This window comes from Chrysoperla carnea, chromosome 5, assembly GCF_905475395.1.
Source record: "Chrysoperla carnea chromosome 5, inChrCarn1.1, whole genome shotgun sequence".
Taxonomy (NCBI): domain Eukaryota; kingdom Metazoa; phylum Arthropoda; class Insecta; order Neuroptera; family Chrysopidae; genus Chrysoperla; species Chrysoperla carnea.
In genome coordinates this window covers 8,304,361-8,330,453 of record NC_058341.1, presented here as the reverse complement: position 1 = coordinate 8,330,453, position 26,093 = coordinate 8,304,361, and the positions used below count along the sequence as shown (strand labels likewise).

Below are 26,093 nucleotides of genomic sequence, written 5' to 3'. Positions count from 1 at the left end.
GAATATGTTTTAATAGCTTATTCGAAATTCGTAGTAGCTTTCTATAAGGACAAAAATAAACTTAAATGAATAAACTTGTAAACTACAAATAACAAATCAATTTTGTTTTTCGTTATTTTAATTTAGTACTTTTATTTTCTTTTCTAACATGAAATAAACAAAAACAGAATCGTTTAACTTGTCTATTTTAACTAGTAATTAAATATGTAATTTATATTTTAAATAGTTTTTTTTTTTTGTTTGTTTTGAAGAAAATAGTTAATTAAGTGAAAAATATTAAAAATATAGTTTTTTTTCAAAAATGTAAATAACAATTTCTTAAACTTGCTTCTGCTAGAAGTTTAATTTACGTTAAACGAAAAAATTTAAGTCTATTTGAAGTTTTATTCAGTGTTTTTGGTTTAAAAAAAGTTGATGGACTTTTTGTAGGTCTGTAAATTTAATAAATATCATAAAAATAAATATTAAAAAATTTTAAAATTGTGAAAAAAACAATAATTATATAGACTCCTTCAAAACTCATTTTCTAAAGTGATTTTCACCCGAAACTCGAGAAAATCAGCCTCGTTCATCATCTAGATTCATTTCTAAGATATCAGGTAATTAGAAAGCTGTCAGAAAAGCTGGTTTTTCAAAAATTGCACATCATACTCCTAAGGATGCAATTTTCAGTGTTGTCAAAGATTTCCTTTTAAATTGAAAATTTGAATCAGTTACGTTTTTGTCCCTCTCCGGTGTAGTAAGTCCGATGCAGTGGCATTACATGCACCTCTCTAAGGCCATCGATAAATTATGTACAGATTTCTGGCCTTTAATGGCCTCAAGAAAATAAGAAGGGAAATTTTTAGAAGACTGTTATGTAAAATAAAAAAAATTAAGAAATGATTCCTCAGCTCATCTGCTACAAATAAAAATCAAATTATTTTCAATTTAAAATAATTTTATCATTCAATCAATTCTTGACAATTTTCTTAAATGTATTAAAATAGGAAAAACCCCTGATTTTGATTAAAATGATATGATAAGAAAAATCTTTAATCATTGTAAAAGCTTTATTATCTTGAAATAAAATATTGTTTTTTCATCTTTATTATGTCCTAAAAACATTTTTCCATTAATTTCCAGTGTATGAAACGAAAACGACAAGTTACTCGTAGAAGAAAAATGATGTTTAATACTAAATTAAAAGCGAAAACTTATAAAATGAGAACACCCACAAGTTTAACAGAACAAATGGCGATCACAGATGGACCAATATTTTATATATCACGTTTTTTGGGTTTAGCACCATGTTCAATTGAGAAAAAAGATGGTCGAAAAATATCATTTAATTTATCAGCTATATTTTGTATTTATAGTTTTACAGTTGCAACATTTGGAGGTATCAAAAAAAGCGCTTAGAATTTTGGCTAAACATTAATCGATTTTTTATTTTTCAGTTGTCTTGGGCACTTTAGGCGTATTAAATGATTTATGGGCTGGTAATAATTCAATTCGTATGAAGGAACGTACAGCACGTATTGTTACAGTTGCTGATATTGCATCGATATTTTTTTTAGCTTGTCTTGGAATATTTGGAGCACCGTTTCGTTTACCGAATATCCGAAAATTCTATGAAAGTTTAGTTCAGGTAATTAAATCAATTAAAGTAAAAAAACTTAACCGTAAGAGGTATGCAAAAATTTACTTGCTTATAAAGAAAGAGCATTAATGAGAATGCTTTTACACGATTTAAAGATTTTCCTAAAGAAACGAGACTTTTTTGGGTCCTTCCCGAAGAACGTCCTTAAACTTTTTTCCTAATTGTTTGATGATGATTTTTTTTTCTTTTAGATTGATAGTATTTTGCCACCAATACGAGTAAAGCAATTTCGTAATCTTAGTTATTATTATTTGAGTGGAACAGTTTTATTGGTGACATTCGTTTTGGGTATAGATTTATATGCATGGATGCGATTTGCTAAAATGAATAATGAAGGTGAATTTGTTGTACGAAATTATTTACCATTTTATTGTTGTTATTATGTGGTTATGGTTTTGGAATTACAATATGCGCATGGTGCGAAACATATCGAATATCGGTTTAAAAAGTGAGCTTTCATATTTTTTTTCGCTTATTTACTTCGTTTTTGCATACAAATTTGAAAATATAAGGGTATTTTTTATTATTTGAGATTCAAAAAGTCAAAGATTTTGAACGGAGCAAAGTTTTAAGCACTACCAATACTATTAGAAGCCATTAGCTCTTTTTCATTCCAATCTTGCTTTCCTGTGCATTCGAGAATGTACTGAACAGATTACAAACTTGTAATCGTGTTTCACTATGGTGATTGAAACGGAATCCCCTAAATCTACCCAAATGATTGAGTTTCTAAAAACTGTGAAAATCTTTCAAAAGAGCTCGAACCTTACCTGTAGATGTTTGGGAATAATTCTGCGAAATTTGCTGTACACTTTCCCATACAAAAGTTATCTTCTTCAAAGCCAGTAGGAGTATATTTTATTCTTTTTCTCTGAATCCTTGAATGTCATAAAAGTATTTTTAAGGTATGTTCCAAAATTCACATTTGTTTACAGATTAAATGAAAATTTAGCAATAAATGAAATAGAAAAAGTAAAAATATCAGATTATAAAAATAATAAACAATCATGGAAAGTTTCTGTAAAACCAACATCGTCGACAACGGAACCAAGACATTTGGGTAGTGTTATCGATTTATTGTCACGTAATAATAAAATAAATGATGATTTGTTTAATTTCAAAGGTCAGTTTAATTTCGGAGGGTCAATTTTTTTAGGAAAATTAATGACATTAGGTTTTTTTTTGCAGAAAATAATTTAATTACGAATTCTAAAGATTATGTTTTGCAATTATGTCGAGTGCATAGTACTTTATGTGAAGCGGTTATACAATTAAACGAAGGTTTTGGATTTTGTGTTCTTGTAAGTACAATTCTCACGAGTTCCTAAGCCCTTTTTTAGTCATTACACCAATGAAATCATTATCGTAACTATGTCAATCATCTACGTTTATGCAACCATGTAGACAGCTTTTTGTATAATGAATAGAAGGCTGGAAAGCCTTTTTCCTCTGAAGGTTAAAAAAAGTTCCACTAGATGGCAACACTAGGGGGGGGGGCACAAATATATCCTGCCATCTAGGGGATCTTTTTTTAATAAACAGAGGAAAAAGGGTTAATTAATTTATTAATAGCAATGATTTTGTTTTTAGATTATTTTAATAAGTTGTTTATTACATCTAATAGAAACACCTTATTTCTTGTTAATAGAGATAACGGGACGTAATGATCATTTGTTTACGATTATACAAATTTTATGGATTGGAATACATTCCCTACGAATTTTTATTATTATACAACCAGCAAATGATGCTATAAATGAGGTAATCAGTTTTTAGGGACGCCACTTTAAAGTTTCGGGAGGTTGAGGGATCAACCAGAAAGTCGAGAAATACTAAAAATAATATAATTATATCATCGAAAAATAATAAAAAAACTCTTTATTTGCTGAACTCTGGAGGACTTATATTGGTATCGGGAGTCTGGAGAAACTACACGGTTTCTGGAGTTTCCTAATCTAATCTGAATAAGTGGCAGCCCTACCAATTTCAATATTTTTTATTAGTCCATTTTCAACTGACTTTTCTTTGTTGACTGACAAAATTTTCCTCTTTCTTTATCACTTTTTTTTCCAGTTCGAACAAAACGAGTATCCGAATTTTTCTTCTATGCATCGTATTTTACTAACATGTGATTTTTATCATTGTTTTAGTCAAAAATAACCAAAGTCCAAGTGTGTAATTTACTGTGTTGCGCAAATTTGGATGAAAAACTTAGGAAAGAGGTGATAAAAAAACGATATACCCCAAACTAATGAATTTTTGTTAAAATTATCATTTCATGTTTTTCTAGTTGGAAATATTTTCATTACAATTAATTCATAGAACGGTTGAATTCACAGCATGTGGATTATGTACGTTAGATCGACGATTAATATCTGCGGTAACTATGAAGTGTAATTGATTTATAGTGTTTTCGGTTTCTACCAGATACTTGCCAGTAGCAACAACGAGCTTGCTCGAATATTATAGTTTGAGAAGTCAGGAACATTCGATGTTCCTACCGACTAGTATCTACCAAAAGCCGAACAGAATTAGCTTTTACCATAAATTGCAATATAATTGAAAATTATGTTTCTTCTTCAGATCACTGGAGCTGTTACAACATACTTGGTGATATTATTTCAATTTAATCAAGGAGCTGATAAAGAGTGATTACATAATTTATTAAATATACATTTTGTGGATTTATGGAGCGTTTACAAGTCGAAAAATTACGATTTTTCTAGAACTGCAAGGAGTTGGACATTTTAACTGAAAGAGGCTTGACCATATATTTTTCAAACCGACGAAAATGGATGATTTCCTTCTTAGTATCTTGAAATAAACTTTCGTGGCTGCAAAAAAGAATGCTGCAAACTCGCCTTGGCTTTAAATTAAACTTATTAAAAAAATTCAATTGAATTAAGATTGAAATTAATCGGATTAAACATATATTAAACGGAAAAAATTACCAATTATTCAACCCTCTTTAAAACCTATATTTCTGTTTTTTCCAAACTAGATCAATTAAAAAAATATCTTTTCACCCTTTTCGTTTAATCACCCACTTTCATCCCTTTTCGGCAACACTTAAATTTTTTCAGTACTACCGACTCATGTAAGTCATAGTTAAGATTCGAATTATCCTTTACTGCCGATTTTTTGTTTGTAAATTTATTGAAATGAAAAAAATAGGTTTAAACTGGTTGTAATTTTATTGAGATTGCATTTTCTGCGAGAAAACCTTAGTTTAATCAATCGGCAGTAGAGTGTATAAATCGAACCTTTTAGTTCAGTATTATCTCAGCAAAGATTTTGAAACGAGGAACTTGCGTATTGGAAACATTGAATAATGTAAAATAACACTGCGTAGAATTAAATTAAATCAAGCTTAATTTTTATTTTTTAATTAATAGGACATAAATGTGTTTTTAAGAAAGGTTTTATTTTGAGAAACTTTTGAGAAAGAGTCCATAATTATCTCGTAAGTTAATTTTTCTTTATTGCCAAAGAGACTGAGATTATATTGTTGGAAAATACTTACGCTTAAAAATAATTAGATATATTTAATAAGTACTTACATTTTTTAATCGATTATAATTTATTTTGTGAGTAAAATTGTATTTTAAAACCTCACTCCTTCGGGAAAAGGAGTGGTGTGAATTCATTGATGAAATGGAATTGATAGACGAAATTGATTTCGTCTATTCTTCTGCACCATTTTTTTTCATCCCGCTGCGACTATGAGGTTTTAAACTGAAGTTTTACGTTTTTGTGGTATAAAAGTTTGAAATAACATACAAATAATAGTTTTTTTTAAATAAATTGTGTTATATTTCAAAAATACATACTTTTTCTAACAACCTCATATTTTTTTTAGGTTTTAAAAAAATTACTTTTTATTTAGTTATTATATATACATTTTTTTATTTAGTTATAAATAATTACGATTTACTCAATCAAATTCCCTGCCGTAAATTCTTTTTAGGATTTGCATTTTATTTAAGTTATTTTGGTTTTTCAAAAATACAATACAATAATATTTAATAACTGTAACTATAAATTACAAGAACTTGAAAATAGGAATTTTCTAAGGTGGTTAATTGGACGGAATAAATAACCAACAGACGCTTTTTTAAAGTCCGCTGAATAGAGTTCAAACAGAAATTCAGTTCTTCATTAAAAAATGTTTATTTCTGATTGTCACGAAAACTTTGAAATATGCTTATTTGATTTGAGTGAAAACGATGATAATCGCGGCTAAAATTGCTTCTGAATAACTCTTCTGGAGATATCAGCTTCAAAGAGTTTAAATTAAAATGGACTGAAAATTTTAGGATCAAAATTATCTTTTAAAAGAACAAACTTTTAGATTTTTTCCAAAATGTTTCGTAAAAAGTTTTTCCCAATTTTTCTAGAGAAGTATTCATTTCTAATATGAAATCCAAGTTTCTTCACAGTAACTTCGTTACCTACGTCACCGCAGTGATCTCGTATTACTTTACAAACCGAAATTGTATTTCGGTGTTCATTGTATTTGTATTTTTGGAATAAGTAAATGCAAAAATTATGATCGACTTTTTTTTTGAAGACATTCATTAAACATTCATTTTGACGATAAGTTAGTATTCGACGGACAATCTTGTAATCCTTCGTCAGACATTTAACCGAATCATTTTTCTAGACGAATACGAACTTGATCGTCTCATGCAGATAGAAATTAAATAAAATACTGATTTTTTTTTATAGAAAATTACAAACAAAAACATACAAATTTGTAAAATAAAATAATATTCTTCAATTATTTAGAGTTTAATTTAAACTCTATCAATTAATATAATTTACTACATAAAAATTGTCTTATTGTCTTAGTTTTTTTTTTATGCCACTGGACTTGATTCAGTCTTTTCTTATAAGTTTTTATTTTTTTATTTTTTTGGATTGCATTTTCACATAAGTTCATTTTTTTTTTAACCCACAACTGTATCAATCCATGGTAAAAACTTTTGAATATTTGTATATACACCTGGTAAATGTTCTCGTCCACATCCAATGCCCCATGATACAAGCCCAATTAATGTACGTCTACCATCAACTGACATTGTTAATGGTCCACCAGAATCACCTTGGCACGAATCACGACCGCCCTAAAAATTTACGATCAAAAATGTTAAGTGGTTGTAAAATAAATGTTGTTAAATGTGGAAATTTGGACAAAGGTCAATATTACGAGTGTTGATGAAATAATTGCAAAATTGAAAAGTGTTAGACTTGTCTTTGAGAAAATCAGACAACTGCAACGATGCTACCAAGAATGGAAATTGAAAGTACGCAATACTTGTCCAAAAAACTTATTCCATAAGTCCTTAGCTACATTTTAATGAGAAATATTTTGTAAAATGAGTTAGATACAGAAAAGTGTTTCCAACAAAATTTGTTGAACTCAAAAGTCAACTGGTTTTAGTCAATTTGGTTTTAGTCTAACCAAATTTCTGCCTTTGATAGGTATCATTTAAAGTCAAACTTCACCTCTTTATATCCTGCACATAAGAATACATCATGAATGGTTTCACGTCGCCCAGCAGCACGAAACCATCGTTGACAACGTTCATTTGGTATCACTTCTACATCAACTTCCTGCAACACTGACGGTACTGTTGATTGTCCGTGTCGTGTTCGACCCCATCCAGCTACAGTTGCCATTTTTCCTGACAATTTAAGCTAAAAAAAAATTTCAAAAATTAAAAGTTAGCTCACATGACAAAGGCGTAAAGAATTACTTACCTGAGGTGCTGGTAAACAAACTGGCACTATATGTTGCTTAAATCGTACTGGACGATCTAATCGTACTAGCGCTAAATCGTTACGAAAATCGGTGGGTGAATATTCTGGATGTACTTCTTTTCGCTCTATACCGTACTCTTCGTGAGGTGCACGTTCTGTATCCAAAGAACTTGCTGAATTATCGTTGCCCGAACTACGAACATTCCACTCGCCCAAACGTACACGCATTGCACTATTTGCTGTGCTAGAAAATAAAATTAGAAGAATTACATGAATTTCTATCTTTTCTAAACTGTCAAACTGTAGGATATGGCATGTCAAACAATCCATGCTTTTGAGTCGATGTGTGGCATTTTCTCTCATAGGACATATACACGGTGGGCCATGTGGCCATTAAGGAACTAATTTGACAAGGAGAAAATTTTACTCATTTTATTTACACCCTTCCCCCCTCTCTTTCGAAAATGATCCTACAAGAGAAAAGGCTCCCCATCGACTCAGGAGCTTATTTACTACGCGGTAGAAATTCAGGATTCATGGATTTTTTGATGCGCCATATCCTAGAATAGAATAGTTTTGACTATTTAAACTAACGTTGCAACACAATGAGCAGCCGTTACCACCCATCGGTCATTCAATAAGGCACCGCCACATGAAAGTTTTCTGCTAAGAAAACCTGTTTTTATTAAAGCTGCTTGCCATGGATGTGAGCCCCAACCAGTACTGTGGCCACCCACAATTCGATTACTTCTGGTATATAATTCTCCACAACCTGAAACAATTTAGAGTAATCGATAAATTAATTTGATTTGATTCATGTTTTGAGTGGCATTAATTAAAATAAATATAAATTGCCAGAAGATTTGCATAAGAAAGCGAATAGATGAGATTTCAATTGTAGTTCTAGAAAATTCGATGTGAGCTGAAAAATGAGTAAAGAAGTTGAGTATTATTTGGTAGAGAGTAATAAATAAATAGAGTTAAAATGTTAGATAGTGTTTTGTTTTAGTTTTGCCAAAGTGTTGTATTTTTGGTGTATTAAGTTTTGGGTTAATAATACCAATTAAAAATCATTGATTTCGAGCCGGAGAAAACCTAGTTTTTGAGAATGAAGTACGACAATAAGGTCATTTATAATGTTCTTGTGGGGCTCTAAGTGATCAAAGCGAAGCGTCTGCTAGTGCTTCCTAATGTCAGTTTATGTTTTCTGTATACCGAATCTTTCCCGAAATTTCTGCAATATCTGGAAAGACGTATTTTACAACATTTTTCGAATGGAAGACTTACATACTGCCATTTTTTTACTTTAATTAATCGTCAAAAGTAGGTTTCGTCTTTGGTCCGATTGTACACTGATTTTTTTTTTTTTTTGGGCACATTTCGTGCTATGAAATATATACGGTTTGGAAGACCAATAGCTTGCTCACGTATTGAATCAGATCAATCGATAAAATGTGTTCTTAACCTTGGTCAAAATGAGTTCTCCCCTACCATTACAATTTTGAACTACGAGATACTGAAAAATAGCATTAAATCCACGACCAGAATGTTGGATGTCCTGGCGTGTGTAATAAAAAGGCCGAAGCAAAACTCAACTTTCTGGCCTAGGTTCGTAATATACAATTTCCCTCAATTATCATGACAAGATCATTTTAGACCAATTTCAACCTGACAAAAACAATACCACCGGTTAAAATTGTGGTTCTCGAAATATAGAGATTCATAGAATCCAAATTTAAAATCATAACGTGACGTTGTCTGTAAGGGTCTATTTTAAGTGCGGGAAATTTTGGAAGATAGTGCCCGGAAAATTTCCTCATTCAAATCTGAACAGATCAGTTTGTCAACCAAAAACTTAATACATGAAAAATAAGAAATAAAAAAAACCATAAAATTGGAAAAAATGGAAAAACCAAAAATATGTGTAATAATGTGAAAATAAGGAGGTATTATATGTTTTGTATATGAACCTTTGTATAAATATTTGTTAGTATTGAAATCATAACTTGATGGCCGATGATTATAATTATGATTCATGGACGTTGAAGTAGAGGATGGTCGATCCAAATACGAAGTTGATGGATTGTTATTATTGTTATTGTTAGTTATAGGTTTATTGTTATTATAATATCCATTTCCATTATTCGATGACGATGAAAATGATGATGTGGGTGGTTTATATCGATCAATATCATCATAATAAATATGAGGTTTATGGTAAGGTTTCTCATAAGGCTTTTCATAAGGTTTTTCGTAAGGTTTTTCATATGGTTTATCATAATAATTTGGTTTGTAGCCATTATTATTATTATTTACATTTTGATCAAAATCGTAATTATGATTATTAGGTTTATATGGTTTATGATAATAATTGTTGCCACTAGAGGCACCACCAATGCTTCCACCTCCATTCCCACCACCTCCACCACCACCACTGTCTTCTGGTATGTAATTATTATCTGGACGTAAATCTGGTGGGAAATAACCAACCAAATGGATTGTATCGCCTAAAAATTAATATGTATGGTTAGGAAAGAATTAATAATTTATTTTTAAAATGAAAATATTGGAAATATGTCTTAAGGCTTTTAAATCCTGAAAAATAAAATATTTAATAATTAGAAAAAACAATAAAAGCAAGAACTAGGCTGATCTGAAAAAGTTCAAATATACAGTTTGTTTGTTGGATTTGGTGCAAAGGGTAAACGATATCTCCCTCGTCTAAACACAAATATCGCGACTAAATCGGACTGGGTACATCGGGCATCAGGTACCTCGGAGATCAATTTTGCCGGGACATTCGTGCTCAGAGAACCCAAAAACCCCCCAGTAAAGAGTTTGGAACGATTGTATAACGAATTTCCTGAAAACTTCAGGAGGCGATGGGGATACCGTTACTCAGGGCACCGAGTACCTCGAAGACAAATTCTGATATTCTGCGATATTGGTGACCAGCGATAATTTGCATCACTATTAATCGAATTATGAATTTAGTATATTCGTTTAAAATGCAATTATAAAATGCATATTATCTATGCCGAAAACCGCATTCAAATTCGACTCACTGTTCAAATTTTGACCGTATTTAGTATTTTGCTTCTGCGATTGAATACCCGTCCTTTCCTCAGATCTTTCAGGTTTAGACTTTAGTGATGAACTAGACTCGAAATGGGTAATCAAGCAAAGATTTAGTATTGGTTTAGAGATATCTATTTTATTTTTCCAGTACACGACATCTTAATCAAGAATCTAATAAAGTTAATTCCCAAAATCCCCCAATTTTACCTTAAGCACAAAGAACTATTCATTCTTTAAATATGTTATGGAAAATCGAAAATCTCTTGTAAATTTAATACTGAAAGGGTTGTGAAAACTTATTTTCCCGGGAGTTTAGCTACCAAATAGTAAAGAAAATTACATAAAATCTTCTAGGCTTTCCTAAAAAGTTTGGTTGTTTGGTAAAAAAAACAATAGCAATCCGTTCGTATATTTATTTATAGGATCTTGTGTTGCAAATTAAAAAATTAAATGGTGTTAATTAAAATAAAATTATTATTTATTAGCTTTCTCTTCATCATCACTTCATATCATAAGAAAGTAAAAATGATTGTTCAAATTTAATATTATTATTATTTATTTTTATTATTGTGATTAACATTTTTAATTCAATGAAAGTAAACTATTTAACATGCGTAAGGTTATAGCCCAAAAATAGACAAATGGGTTAAAGAAGATTTTAGTATTAATAATATTTATTAGATTTGATGAAATAATTTCCCAAAAAATAGTATAACCAAGGTGGAAAAAATGTAAGCCCCTTAAAATTAGTTTTTAAAAGTTTTATAAGACGCTTTTATTTATAGACCAAAAAGCAATAATGAAGTGAAAATTCATTGGTTCTTTTATCTGCAATTCTAGAGAATTGATAAAGGTAAGTTTGGAAATTAAAAAAATTCCGATTTGTACTATAACCCGAGTGTTATGTTAATGAATTCGAATGTTTTTTTGTTCTTGTACGTTTTAAGATAACTACATAATACGTGAAACTATGTTAAAAGGTAAAAAAAGAATTTTATGTCAAAAGGGTTGAAAAATGGTGTGGAAAAAACCATTCCTCAATCAACACTTTCAACACGGATTTCACAACATAAAGAGACAACATAATAAAATTTTCTTTTGTTCTAATTGCACACTTAATATTTTCTTTGTCTGCCTGGAAAGTTTTCTTTTAGTTGGACGTGACCCATTTAATGATTAATATTTAAAATTCCCAAAATATCCTTTTTAAGATTACGTCAAACATTCTTCTGTAAATACCCGAGGAATGTTGACGTCCTTAGTGGTTTCTTTCTATTTTATGTAGAAAATAGATAAATCATTGTATCTATTGATTGATTTAGGTCTAAACCAAACTGTCTTATGGATTTTCCCAACATAAATTTAGATTTTCATGTGTTTTTGGTCTCAATGGGACTTTTTCAAATTTCTAAAACTTATCGTCATTTTGACAGTTTTTTTCGTTTATCAGTAACTAATAGGACTTCTTTCGGAGGCGAGTTTACTATCCCTGATTAGGAATTCACTTTGAGAAGAAACACCAAGCGAAAGTGGTCTACAACGTTTTTAGATTTGGAGACACAAAAGGACACAATTTAGAAGGTCTCAAAATTTACATGAAAGTAAATTTTTTCTCGACTTGATTCCAAAATCTCTGTATTGTTCTTTAATCATTCGAAATTTTAATTAAGAAGTATTATACATATAAACCTCCTAGAAAAAAGTATCTACTTGATGATGGTGAAAACCGTTTCAAAATCCGCTTTGTGGCTTAGAAGGAGTTGACGGATAAACAAACAAAAAGAAGCGGGTGGCGATTTCATTTTATACTATGGACGGATTGATTTTCGAATAAATGTAACAATTTCATTCAATCATGTCTTCAAATTGGCTGAATTAATCTATATTTTACTTTTAAATTCGCCTTTTATCTAAAAAGTGAATCTGTTATCAAATTTTATGATCATTTAAGGAAGTAATCATAATACTTTTTTCTCTTTTCATTTTAAATCGAATGATATAATTATATTGCGTTTTGTTTTATTTAGTTAACGAGCCAGAAAAAAAATTTCTGTGTGCAATTTAAAAGTTAAAATTGTTGTTAGGAAACCATATTGTTGTTACACATTTAATTTTGTAATACAATTAATAAATATAAAAATAATTACATCAAATCCATTACATCTAATGAATGAATGAATTTGATATTTTACAAAAATTTCTGTTTATTTTTTGGCATAATAGTCTGGGTGCCAGTGGCTAAAAACCTGGTTGCATGAGATAACATCGATAAATTTCTTGAAATTAATAACTTTTTATAAAAGGGGTACTCTTTTTCCAAGCCCGGAAAATTTTTTCGTTTTTATAAAAGGGAGTACATCCTACACCCCATTTTATAGAATGTCTGAGACAATTTTTGCATGCAATGATCTGCCCATATTCATCTGCCCATATTCATTAATTTTATGCTAGTCTATGAGATTGAAAATTTTCTCGGTTTCATTAAAGAGAATGTCTCAATTATAGTAGTTATTGTAGAAAAACTTATGATAGCTCGTATGCCAACTGGCTCCCAGATATGAGTTTATAATCAGATATGAGTATCTAGAATATGCTTCTTCGTCATGGTTTACGAACCGATATCATTTTTTTGATGTATAACACATTCACTTTAGCAAAATTTATAATTTGATGGACAGAAATATCTAGAATAATCATTTTTTATTATTTTGTATTAATTAATTGTAAAAAGGAAATTTTGAGGCCGGGAAATAACCAAATTCTTTCTTTATATAAGGCTTCAGGGCCGGATTTAGCCACCAAACCGCCTCACGACAAACTTTTCATTTTTTTATTCAAAAAGCCATTAATTTTCAGGCATATAATTATTCAGGCAAGTCGTGTAATAAACAATCGTAAATACAAAATTGCTAATTTTTTTTTTTCAAAATAACCACCAAAATTTTGTCATATCCGGAATTTTACACTGTTTGTAATATTAAATTTTGTATTAAACGATTGCTGTTCATATATTGCCAATTTTATTCTTGAATTTTAATAATAATAAAGTATTTCATAGGCCCTAATAAATTATAATAATTTTTAAATTTTTATTAAATTAATAACTAGTAATTTAACATAATGTAAATAATAAAAATTATAATGAAATACCTAAATAAATATATATAAAAGTACAGAGTGTCCCCCACGAAAAAATACGCTTCTGAGAGTCTAGTCTTTGAGTTTCTTCAGTCAATAAATTGAAAAGATAGTCGAGAACAAAGTTAACAGTATTTCTATTCCTATTTTAGCCAACAATTTTTTCGAATTCATATCCAATTAAATTTATTACTGTCCGAAGTGTCTTAGACATGCCTCTATTTTCCACTCTGTACTCCGAGTATTCCTAACGGAGATCCCGTTAAGCTCTCATAGCTATCATTCTTTGCAGCCGTCTTTCTTTTCAAGCATTAAGTATACGATAATTTATGATAAAATAATTGATTTACAATGCGATTTTCGAAGTTTCTAGACTCAAACTATTATGTTTCTTTTATTAGTTTTATATAATTTAATTAAGTTTGAACAGTGAAAGAAATTAGATTTTAGAACTGTCAAAATGCGGTAAAGATATTGAATAATTATCTAATTAGCATACTTATTAAGTCGGAAAACCTATTCAGAATAAAAATGCTAGTATATTGTATTTCGTGACAGAAAATGAAATTCTTACTCGATTTAGCTGTCAAAAAGAAGTTGTCCCAAAAAAGAAGTGTCATGATGCTTATGGGTCAAGGGTATGGTACATTTTTGGCTTAAAATTTTTCAATACTCTTGAAATGTCGTAATTTTACGTGAGACATCCCATATAATTATAAATTGTTAAGAAAAAAGTAACAATATAAAATTATAAATAAACATTTTTAATATGGTGCTTAACCATTTGTAAAAATTTCATATAAACCCACAGCGAGACAGAAATAATAACATTTGCGTATAGTTTTTAATAAATTGTTATATTTTTTTTTTTTTGCAAATGAAAGTTTGCAAAAAAAACAAATAGAACAATTGTTTAACTTTTAAGTATATAAAACTAAAAATTTTTATTGTTTTATGTAAAAAAAATATTATATAAGTTTTTTATTCTTTAATTCTTTTGATTTTATTTTTAAAAAGAGAGCAATTTTGTTTAATTATATCTCAGGTTAAAAAAAAAGTTTAAATTCTTTGCAGTTTTAGTTGAATTGAAATTAAATGATTACTCCAAAATTTTATTATTTAGCTAGAAATTTAACTCTTTTGTAGTTATTATAATTGTCGTTGAATCTATCTTAATAAATCTGAAAAAGTGTAAATGCATTCCTATTTTGAATGGATCTCAATAGAAATGATGGAACGAAGTTTAACCGATGATATCGTATTTGCCAGGTAAAAACCAGCTAAAATTCGTTCCAAATTATGATTCTCGAGGTATCACCTTTCTGTTCATATATATTCTGGTTAAAATTTTGAAAAAAACTTACTAGCGTTAGGTAAAATAGTTGCTTCGGGACGATGATGGCTAGAACTCGATGATGTATCACGATCTACACAACATGCCCAAATCATTCCGCCAGAACACAAATCTAATGGTCGACCACCGCCTAATACACAACTTATACTTAATCCACATTCGAATCGTTCGCCTCGGTATCGACATGTTTGTGGTATCACTGAAACAAACAAATAAATCATTAAAATTTAATTAAAAAGCTTCATAATCGTAGGCTTAAAAATTAATCGTAAAATTTATCATAAAATATTGAAAGAAATTGGCTAGTCTTTAAGTATATTCAAGCGGGGAAAAAATCCCACAAAAGTTCTAGAAAGAATTTTTATTAATATGCTACTTCATAAATTATAAAAATTTAAACCTTTGGAAGCTTTGGAAGCAATTATTGCAAAGTGTTTTACCCTTTAAACAGTTTCAACGTTTAGTATAATATATTATAATTATTTATTGGAAATTATTAATAATACGAAAAACCTGTTGAAAACCAACGGCGTTTCTGATATTTATTATGTAATATATATAAAAGTCATGAAAAGTTTAAAGATGAAATCAGTCAAAAGTTCCAAATTTTGATAAAAATGTTCCTTAAATGGTCAATCGTCTAATAATTCCATTTATACAAAGCCATAATCCCACGAGCCTTACATCTCATAGTAAAAACAAGTTAAATTACAAAAACACATTCAAATCGGCTCACTCGTTTAAGGGCTACGGTGCCACAGGCAGACACATATTGCAGTCAAATTTATGAACAACCCTTTTTGCGCCAGGGGTTAATAAAAATGAATTGGAATTGTAATTGCGTGTTCTAAATATCTAAATGTGGTTTGAAAATGAACAAAATTTTTGAAAATGTGTTCCGATATATTTCACTACATGATATAATATATCTTAAAATAATTGAATTTTTAAGTTTTGCAGTTGGTCCGATATGAAAGGACATTGAACATGCTACATCGGACAGTTGATTGAGAAAAAAGGATATAATTAGTAGGATGATGATATATTGCATGCATTTGTATCACAGACAGATATAATTATCATTAATTACCATTATTTTAATTTATTTTTATTTAAAAATATTATAAATCAGAAAACGGGTTCTTATAATTAAAACTGTTTTACCCTGTATCAATGTAACGTAATTTTCAGTCCTGAGTTAGTTAAGAAGGCTTTGTGAAAGAAACGATTTCATGAGTAAGAAGTGAAAAGTATAATCGTATAATTTTTCGTAGTGACCACTGAATTTCTTCATAAAAATCCTCTTCATTACTCGATTTCATCATTAACAAATGAAAACAAACAATTGACTGAGTAAATTGTTGAAATACCATGCATAGACAGTTTTCATTATTCTATTACATTCCACATACATACATGTCACACATGCATCATAATTGATATCCCCATATAATACATACTATATAATTTATGCCTAATTTGCGCCTTCACGGGTAAACAGTGATGTTTACAAAAAAATGTTTCAAACAAAAGTTGGTTATTTTTTTATAAGAAATATTTTTTACATTTAAACTTTTGTTCTATCTCTAACGGTTTACAAGATGGGTCCTACGGACCCAAGACCGAATGGACCTATGTTGCTCCTTTATGAACTCGACTTCAGTGTTTACGTCCAGAGTACGCTATAAAAAGCGTACAATTTCAGCTTGATATCTTTTTTCGTTTTTGAGTTATCGTGTTGGCAGACAGACGGGCAGACGGTCAGACAACCGAAAATGGACTAATTAGGTGATTTTATAAACACCTATACCCCAAAATTTTGTGCATAGCATCAATATTTTTAAGCGTTACAAACTTGGGACTAAACTTAGCATACCTTGGGACTAAACTTAGCATATTACATATATGCATGGTATAAAAAATACTCAACTTTTTATTTTATGTTCTACATAAATATTCTGTTATCTACAAAAGCCTTTTATGGTGGGAGCGCAAATAAATACATTAAACATATCTATTTTACATGCAAATGAATATTCCCAATTCTTCCACCATAATTATTTTATTTTCTGGTGAACCAATTTTGTTTTAAATGGAAGTTATGTAAAACACCATCGGGACTTTCATGGGATGGTTAAGTATTTTTTTGGACCCAATCTAGACGTAATTACCTTAGTACTAATCTATGAATGTATCCATATATTTAAAATAAGTGTTTTTGGGTAATTTTTGTATTTTTGTATGTAATTGATTTGGGTCATATTATTAAAATTATAATTCACTACTAAAATATTATTAATTATATTTATAAAATGATTATTACCAGTGGCGTAGCTTGCCTTGGAGGGGTATCAAAATTAGTTGGGGGCCCAAATTAAGGTTTGAGTCTCCTTCGGTTTTAAAAGAAGTTCTTTTGCAATAGGATAGCATCATAATTAGATAGTAAACGTAAAATTAATTATTCAAAATCAGAATCATGGTCTCTTAAAGGTAGATTACATGATACCAAAGTAATGATAACATTAACGATGCAATACATCTCTCCAGAATGCAATTTTACTATTGATTTCATTTAGCAATAAAATATGGATGGAATTTCCTTGTTTCAAGTTATTATAAGATAGGGATGCATTAATATGCTGTTGTGAGTTTTCATGGTCAAATATACATTGCGTAAAATTAGCCCGGAGTCCCGTATCATTGATACGGCTGATATGGCGGTAGCTACGCCCCTGATTATTACATTATTTATTATTTGATTATGCATAAAATTATTATTATAAGAAAATAATGATAATAATAATAATAATAAAAAAATTGAAGAGATTGTCAAAGACCGGAAGAAAATTATATACAACGACCCCAAACGTTTATTTTTTATTTTTTTTTATAATTTTAGTTCGTTGACTGTTATAAACTTAAGTATAATTTTATATTAATTTGTTTTAACGTAAGTAAGTAATAAGCTATTGAACTTAAAGATTTTCCCAAGAAAAAAGAGAAGGATTGTTTTATTTTTTTATTTTTTTTGGTATGGGGAAGTTATTAATCTTTGTTTAAATTTTAAGAAAAAAGTAAATTCAGTCTCTTTACAAGGTGACGGAAAATCAAATATTTGTTTAAAAGATTTTTAAAAGAAGTATTTTTTGTGTGCGTTGTCATGGTAGGGACAATAAAATCGATGCCAGCGCTTCCGGTGACAAATTTTTGCGATAAAAGAAGCTGTTATGACTAATTTGCAATTCTTTACATGTTAATGTAATAGAAAATGTCAAATTAAAATTATTGAAAAACACTAATTAATTAAACTTAATGCATTAAAAATTGTGAAAATAAGAAATCAAATTGCACAAATATTATTTTTCAAATGTAAATTATCATAATTATTTATTTAAATTTGTGAGACAATAATATTAAATTTTCAATATAAGTCATAAATGCAATCCATGCAATTATATATGCATCCATACAATTCTATAATTAAAGTAGTGTATCGTTACCATGGAAACGCCTCCAATAAAACCCACACACGGTGCGAATAGGTAATAAATTTTTTTTTAAATACAAAATAAATTCGATATCCAAAGAATTTATTTAAGTTAATGGCAAAATATTTCGAACAAGTTATTTTTGTTTTCCCTTTTAAGGTGTTTCGATACCAAAACGAAAGTGTAACCAAAAAAACTGAAATTTTGTGTAACAATTAATGAGTGTTTAATACGTGTTCTGTAAAAATTTCAAGTCGATTCTCTGCATACGAAGAAGAACAAGATGTCGTAATAAATGCTGGTTTAGTTTAAAAGATCAAACTGTATTCTTTTATTCTATTAATTCTGTTAAAATCGCTTGATTTAATTTCTGGATGAATAACAATAAATTTTTGTTCAATCAATTCACAATTACGTTATAATTAATTAATTATATATCTATTGACACATATTTCATAGATTCACAAATTTAAGTATTGAGAATGAATCAGATGCCGTTAAATTCTTGTAATTTTAACGTAAAAATTGGTGAGATAATAATTATTGTCAAATAATGATTTTTTGTGAATTTGTTGGAGTGAAACAATTCGACATAAAGAAAAATAATTAAGTCTCTATGTAATAATTAATTATTTAATTTGAGTATTGTTATATATAAAATTATTTAAGTAGATTAAACATTACTAAGATCTTTTGTAATATTTGGTAAGGCAGATAGAATTGAATTTAAAGAATGTATGTCACCTTTTTTAACCGTAATTAAATATACGTCATTTTCTGACTTTTCTGACTTAGATGGCGCTGAAATATAGTTCAGTGTTGACTAGAATACAGATACAATTATCGAAGTTTCCGTGAATAACATATTCGAAAATACGTTTTCCATTTTCAGGACCTTAAATCAAACTATAGGATAATCACTTTCTTAGTTTCGATTGCCAGAAAAAATCATCTCCTCTTTTCAACCATATTTCAATTTAAGGCTCTATCAAAGAATTTAGTTAGTAAAAATAACCACGGTAACAAAATCGTTACTGAATCGAAAAAAAGAAAACGAATTTTTTGATATTTAATTTCTTAACGAGCCAATTTGTTAAATAACTATGTGCCATTTTCTTAATTAGGGCATAATATACAAATGGGACAAAATTTTAATTGTACAATTATGAAAAACTATTACGAGTAGAATAATTAATTCATAATTTGAAAAATTTAAATATAAATGAGTTTTTATTTAATTAATGCCGTATCAAGTCACACGCTAACGTAATATCATTAAAATTCGGACTAAAATTTTTTTATCACTTCGAATGAAGAATTTTCACTTCACGAATAGAAAATTGAAGTTATTTTTTAAAAACCATTACTAGTGTGGAAGATATCAATGTTTAAAATTCCTAATTAAACAAAGAGGAAGATACCCACTAGTGACGTCATACGTGGGTATCGCCATAGAGATTACATATAAAAACTTTGTTTTGCTAAAAGGAGATGGGCAACCTTTGAATGCAATTTTCGATTGCTTATAAATTCTTCATTTTTTAATCAATTTTAATGTCATTTTCGAATTTTCATGGAAAATCAAGTCTAATTTTACATTCTTATGGATAATATGGCCAATTCGACATCAGGATTATCCCCTATTGCGAAAACCGGTGGCTTAAAATAAAACTGGGTTAAACTAGGTTGCAGTAGGCGATGAATAAATAGATGTATATTTTGAAACTATAGTAATTTACAACAATACTGTTCAAATGTATGAATGAACTGTCTAATTAAAAATAGCCTACCCTTTTAATGGTCTAGCCATCTTAGATTGGGTAACATCATTAGTGGCTTCCCCTAGTAGAATGTTGAATTCACGTGAGAGAATCATACAATGAAAACGTTAGCATGTAAACTATCATAACATTAACTTGAGCTATTAAAATGATCATCTTTAAATCATAATTGTATTACACATACGTCTTACATTTTGTGTGTACCCAAAAAAAAGTTATATTTTATAATAAAAATATGTAAGACATCTTCACATCAGAACTAAAAAATAAATAAAAAAAAAGTAGAGTAATTAGACTCATTATATACGCGTACACCAGAAATATTTATATGTATATCTGTAGTGACCTTGATGACAATCATTATAATATACCCATATATGGGTGCAATTAAAAAAGTATTAATATCATTCAGAGAACGAAATATTTATTATATTATTATTATTATTTTATTATAAATATTATGGGTTTGTAGGATTCCATAACCCATTAGTTGGAATCTTTTTACTTTCTACCATCATTCTTAGTTGAAGTCGTATTATTTGCCTTGGAAATCATTCAGCTGTGTCTACATGTGAAGACAAACACTAGCATTTTGCCACATATATATAGTGTATGGCTTGGATCTCACGGGTCAAGTAATCTGAAAAAGAGCTGTGGGTGGTTCCAGTTTTCGTTAAGCGAAGTGTCCCCCACTTTTTATAGTATATTATTTTGAAATATGAATACTATTCTGCGATAATATGGTCTTGTTTCTAGGGTGCCCGCTACCCAATTAAAAATTTGTCATGTTGAAAACCTGTACACGTCAATAGTTTTTTTTTTAAATATACAATTTGATTACCATTCTTTCATTGCGCTTGCTATTTAATAATACATAGCTTGTAATGAAAGGAACATAGTTTCTACCGGGTAACCCAAGACAGTTCTTTATCTTATTAACAGGTTTTGAACAGATTTGAGGTATACTACTCTACGGCGATACGTTTTAACATACAGAGCCTCTTGCATTTGGGTAATTGAAAGATCTGTATGGTTAAATTACGGTTTTCCATCGTTTTTAAGATATCTATGTCAAAATAAGTCTTTTTTCTAAAATTACGACTTCTGATTTGAGTCAGTAAACGCTTTGGGATCAAGTCTTTAACGATTTAATATCTTTGCATTAAATAAACGAAATCTTTCAACTCAATTAGCATCCACTTCAAAAATATTATTTTAAACTTCATGAAACCATTGAATACAGTCTTAAAAAAGCTTAGCCTAGACTTAAAAATTAACCAACCTGAACCCTTAAAAGTTTTATTAAATATAAAACATTTGACCGATAAAATATTTCAGTTAAAAATTGTATGTGATTTATTGTGAGATAAACAAGCAGATCGATAACTGATTAAAAATTGTTTTATTATAATATCTGGTTGATATTGACATTGAAATCATAATTTCAGGTTTATTTTGTTTTCTCTGTGAATAAGTTTATAAATTTTTTATAAACTGTATGTAAACCGAATATTAACACGGAATGATGAGATAAACTTAATAATTTTTTCGATTAAACCGATACCGGATTTGTGAAATTTTATCGATTTGAAAAAAATATCTTACAAAATTTTTATTATCATTATTTTTAGAATACCAAATTAGAGCAAAGATTTAAAAATCATAATATTTTAGTTAATTTGAAGGATAAAGAAGTAATTTTCAAGATATTGTCAAGGATTTTAGGTGATACCATGCAAAATATGCGCCCAATCGTTATTTGAAGGCCATTTTTGTATTATTTGGGTCAAAATTAGTCTAAGTACCGAGTTTTATCAAATTCCAGAGCAAAAAATTGTTTTCGATTTTTTTCGAATTTTTCAAAGGGGTACCCCTTAAGAAAATTGCAAAAAATCGAAAAACTTTTTTTTTCTGCAATTTCGATAAAACTCAGTTTGTAAGGTAATTTTAACCTGAAAAATACAAAAATCGCATTTATTTGATAATAAGACGCACAGTTTCTGATATATCGTCCAAAACTGGACATCAATAGCGATTTCTCGGATCGATTTCAGACTAATTTTTAAATTAACGTGAAATTGGAAATATATAAATAATTAGGAAAGTTAATTCTTGTGACCAATCTATTTCTAAAAAAATAATTCTCACATTTAATTTCCTTTTTTTTTTTTAAATTTTAAACAAAAGAGAAAATATTCAATAACAATAAAACAATAATTATTATATATTTTATATTAAATTGTAACACAAAATGGTTTTGAATAATAATAGATAAAAATTATATATGATTTTATTATTTTCATATAAAAATAAAAAAGAATTAGAAATTTTATTTAAACTAAAAAAAAAAATAAAAAAATTAAAGTAATGATTATTTATTAATATTAATAACTTTTTAATAAATAAATAAATAAATAAATAAATATAAACAATAATTAATTAATATGTTAAATAGATATTAAGAAAAGATATCACTACCATCCAACCACTATAGTGTTCTTGTGTTGCACTTGCAAGAAAGTAGAAAGTATTTTATCATAAATATATTGAAGTTAATCTATAATTAACATATTCATTATAATTATTAAATATTTAGATATAAATATTGGATATTTTATATTAAAAAAAAAGTAATTATAAGTTCAAATAACCAAAAACTTCGACTATAGACTTCGAAAAGCAAATGATAAATACTAATATCCAGTCAGAGATATCAATGCGTTTTCTAGAATACATGTGTATATGATATATACCTACAAATATTTAACTTCGTGTGATCATGTAAGAACTTTACACTGCAAAAAAGGATATAATTGTAGTCTTAAGTTTAAAATTTTGAGATTCTGTTGGAAATTGAAATAAAGAGAAAATTAATAGGTAAAATTTTTCGATATATACCATAGTTTTAGAAATATTAATTCCTAAAAATTTAGAGAAAATCACTTATAGAAGAAATAACACACAAATGCCATTCATTTCATCACTTTAAGTGTATTTGATGGAAAAAAGAGTGCCACTTGCTATAATTTTCTTTTTAGGAAAATATTTGTCATGCTTTTAACTAATGAATATTAGTTTTTCAGGTTTATTTTACGAAAAAAAGTATCCTTTATAGCATACCTTTAAAAACAATTCAATATAGGATTTATATGTTGAAAACGCAAACTTTAATAGCTCAAATCTATAAGTTTAACACCGTAACGGGTATTAAAACATTCACCTGTATATAAAGGGCATTAACGCATATACATAATTTAAAGATGATCCTAAGAAAAACTTTTGGGATTTTGTGGGAACGTCCATAAGATTTCAAATTGGAGACTTGATTTTGATTTAGCTTTAGTTCAAGCCGCAATTTTCGTGTGATTCATCATACTAGGGTATTAACTATATATGAAATATATCAAAGTAATATTCAGAGTAAATAAAGTTAACTAAAAAGGTAAAGCACGATAGCTAAAAGGGTATTCAAACAATTAACACAGTCAGTTGTTTATTTTCACTTGTTAATTTAATAATTTCAGCCAATGCCACTAAAATGGTGACATTTATTTTTAGGATGTTATACATTTCGACATCAAGAGAAATATATTATGGTGTTCAATTTTCTTGCTTCTGCCTCGAAGCGCTGAATGAAATGATGGGAAAATTGCGATTTGAATGCGTGAATTCCTTTTCAATTTTCAAATCATGAATCATTTACTATGTGTTCATATGACTCACGCTACATTCATATATTCTTCGACTGATCTAGAAAATAGTCATCATTCTTTGCCATTTCCCATTGATATACTTGGGTATATTGTTTCTATATTAAATGGTATATTAGCATAGTCTTTGGTCAAAATACTGGCCCTGATAGATAAGCTCAGTTGTTTCAAAATCAAAGTATCTTCTGTCATTCCAAGCCTAATCAACAACTACTTATTGTAATTGACTTTTCCTAGTTGTAAGAGAGCTTTCTACCCAGAAAAATGGTACTCGATTATTCTCTCCAAATCAAAAATGAAAAATTAAAAGAAAAATCATCAAAACCACTTACTTCGACCTAACATTGAAATTAATGGATCATCATAATTTAATCCTTGCACTGGTTTACGTCCTAACGCATCCAACAGCAATAATTCCTGTGTTTGTCGTTCATTTGGTCCAGAATCCACATTTGTCACCAAACAACATAACATTAAAATAAATATAATACAAAATATATATCCACAATTAAACAACATATTTCCACAACACTTTTTCCGAATCACAATCTTATTATGATTTCGTTGCATTTTTTCTTTTTTGGCCGAAAAATTATTATAAAATAAATTATTTAAAATAAATAAATAAAAAAATTAGCTTTATTTGGTTTCGCTTGTGTATCTAGATGAGTGAATTTATCGTAAATTGGAGACGAATTGGAGCATTGAATGCAACTTGTAACGTGTATATTAAATTTGTAACAATAGCGGTTTTATTAATTCCATTGTGCGTAAAATAAAATGAAAAATCACTTTTCATAGAAACAAACTTATTTTTGGAAGACACAAAATATCACAGTTTTGGTTATTCCACATTTTTTTGTAGTTTTTTTGAAAGAGCACTTGAAAGTGTGTGTTGATGACAACGGTTTTTTTATGTACGTTCTTCAACAACGCGCGATGTTTGTGATTCTGTTTGTTGTGCAAGAACTGATTGTTGCGGTTTTTTGTTCTTGTTATTGTTGTTGTTGTTATTATTGAGTGCACACAAACACAGTTGGAGTATGATAGACCAACTGAAGTTGTTGTTTGTGGCATTGAAATATTGTTTGTTTCACTTCTTCGATGTTGTTTGGTGTTTAAATCGGAAGTATTATAACTTCTTGTCAATGTAAGTATAAAAGAAGTATTTTATCATCTACTTTGAAGATTTCTCAAACTCTCCATTACTTTTTTTCGTTGGGACTTGAAATGTTGCATTCCTTTTGGTATGCATTTTTCATATATTTTTCTTTTTTTGACTGTGATATGAAGAACTGGAATTCAATTGTAAACGGTTGTATTGTTGTGTCAGATTTATAATTGGCATTGGAGTCCTTGAAGGAGAAGAGTGTATAAAACAAATATTTTGAAGTTTTTTATTCCAATAGAGTTTCTATAATCAGGATTCAAGGAAAACCAGGGATGTTTTAATTACTGGATTTGCTCCGATTATTGGCACCCACTTATTTTAGGTCAAATTTTTCATATTTGATGTTATTTTTTAGCTAACAGTCATCTTTGTGTAAAATATGGGTACCAGGACCCCAATATCCCCACGTCTTTTATAGGTAGGTTAAATTTGACCACAAATTTGAAAAGTATGGCCCAAATCTGTATATATAAAAACGGCTGGACCGATTTTCAAAATTTTTTTTCCCAAAGTTTTCAAAGTTTTGTTCCTTATAGTTCAGGGATGGTTTAGAAAAAAAAACTAAACAGAGTTGATATTAGACTCATCGTAGAGTTACTCACAGGGCATGATAACCTGAACAAGTTCCAACATCAGATTGGAAAAGACTATCTCCCGCGTGTGAGCGAGACTGAACGGAATGAAAATGTTGGCTCTATAGTCAGATTCATAAAATATCTCGAAAATTACTCATTTAATGGTCAAATAAACACGATTTTTGTAATTTTCGGGTCAAAATTACCTTATAAACTTAGTTTTATCGAAATCGGAAACAAAAACTTTTTTTACACTTTTTGCAATTTGTAAAAATCGAAAAAATCATAAAAAATTCAAAAAAACACAATTTTTGTAATTTTTGGTTGGGTTGGGTTGGGTTGGGTTGGGTTGGGTTGGGTTGGGTTAGGTTGGGTTAGGTTGGGTTAGGCTGG

At 28.8% G+C, this 26,093-nt stretch overlaps 2 protein-coding genes across 2 annotated transcripts; one reads left to right on the top strand and one right to left on the bottom strand.

Moving 5' to 3' along the window:
* The first annotated feature begins 1,203 nt into the window (after positions 1–1,203).
* Positions 1,204–4,332, top strand: LOC123300425 (gustatory receptor for sugar taste 43a-like). Its single transcript, XM_044882998.1, has 9 exons — positions 1,204–1,381; positions 1,440–1,630; positions 1,834–2,059; positions 2,628–2,765; positions 2,831–2,943; positions 3,233–3,403; positions 3,793–3,864; positions 3,933–4,022; positions 4,226–4,332. The coding sequence occupies exons 1-9, from the start codon at positions 1,204–1,206 to the stop codon at positions 4,292–4,294; spliced, it is 1,248 nt and encodes a 415-aa protein (XP_044738933.1). The 3' UTR covers positions 4,295–4,332.
* A 2,259-nt stretch (positions 4,333–6,591) lies between these two features.
* Positions 6,592–24,314, bottom strand: LOC123299889 (serine proteinase stubble). Its single transcript, XM_044882294.1, has 6 exons — positions 24,287–24,314; positions 14,986–15,174; positions 8,000–8,177; positions 7,406–7,649; positions 7,151–7,342; positions 6,592–6,768 (listed from the first exon to the last, which is right to left on the bottom strand). The coding sequence occupies exons 1-6, from the start codon at positions 24,297–24,299 to the stop codon at positions 6,592–6,594; spliced, it is 993 nt and encodes a 330-aa protein (XP_044738229.1). The 5' UTR covers positions 24,300–24,314.
* Positions 24,315–26,093: the final 1,779 nt, after the last annotated feature.

Coding starts and splice junctions, on each gene's coding strand:
- LOC123300425 (XM_044882998.1), top strand. CDS start 1,204: ATGAGAACACCCACAAGTTTAACAGAACAAATGGCGATCACAGATGGA. Junction 1,631..1,833: donor TCTATGAAAGTTTAGTTCAG/GTAATTAAATCA, acceptor TTTTTCTTTTAG/ATTGATAGTATTTTGCCACC. Junction 4,023..4,225: donor ATCGACGATTAATATCTGCG/GTAACTATGAAG, acceptor TTTCTTCTTCAG/ATCACTGGAGCTGTTACAAC.
- LOC123299889 (XM_044882294.1), bottom strand. Junction 7,650..7,999: donor GCTGCTCATTGTGTTGCAAC/GTTAGTTTAAAT, acceptor TTTATTTTCTAG/CACAGCAAATAGTGCAATGC. Junction 6,769..7,150: donor TATGTGCAGGATATAAAGAG/GTGAAGTTTGAC, acceptor GTAAATTTTTAG/GGCGGTCGTGATTCGTGCCA.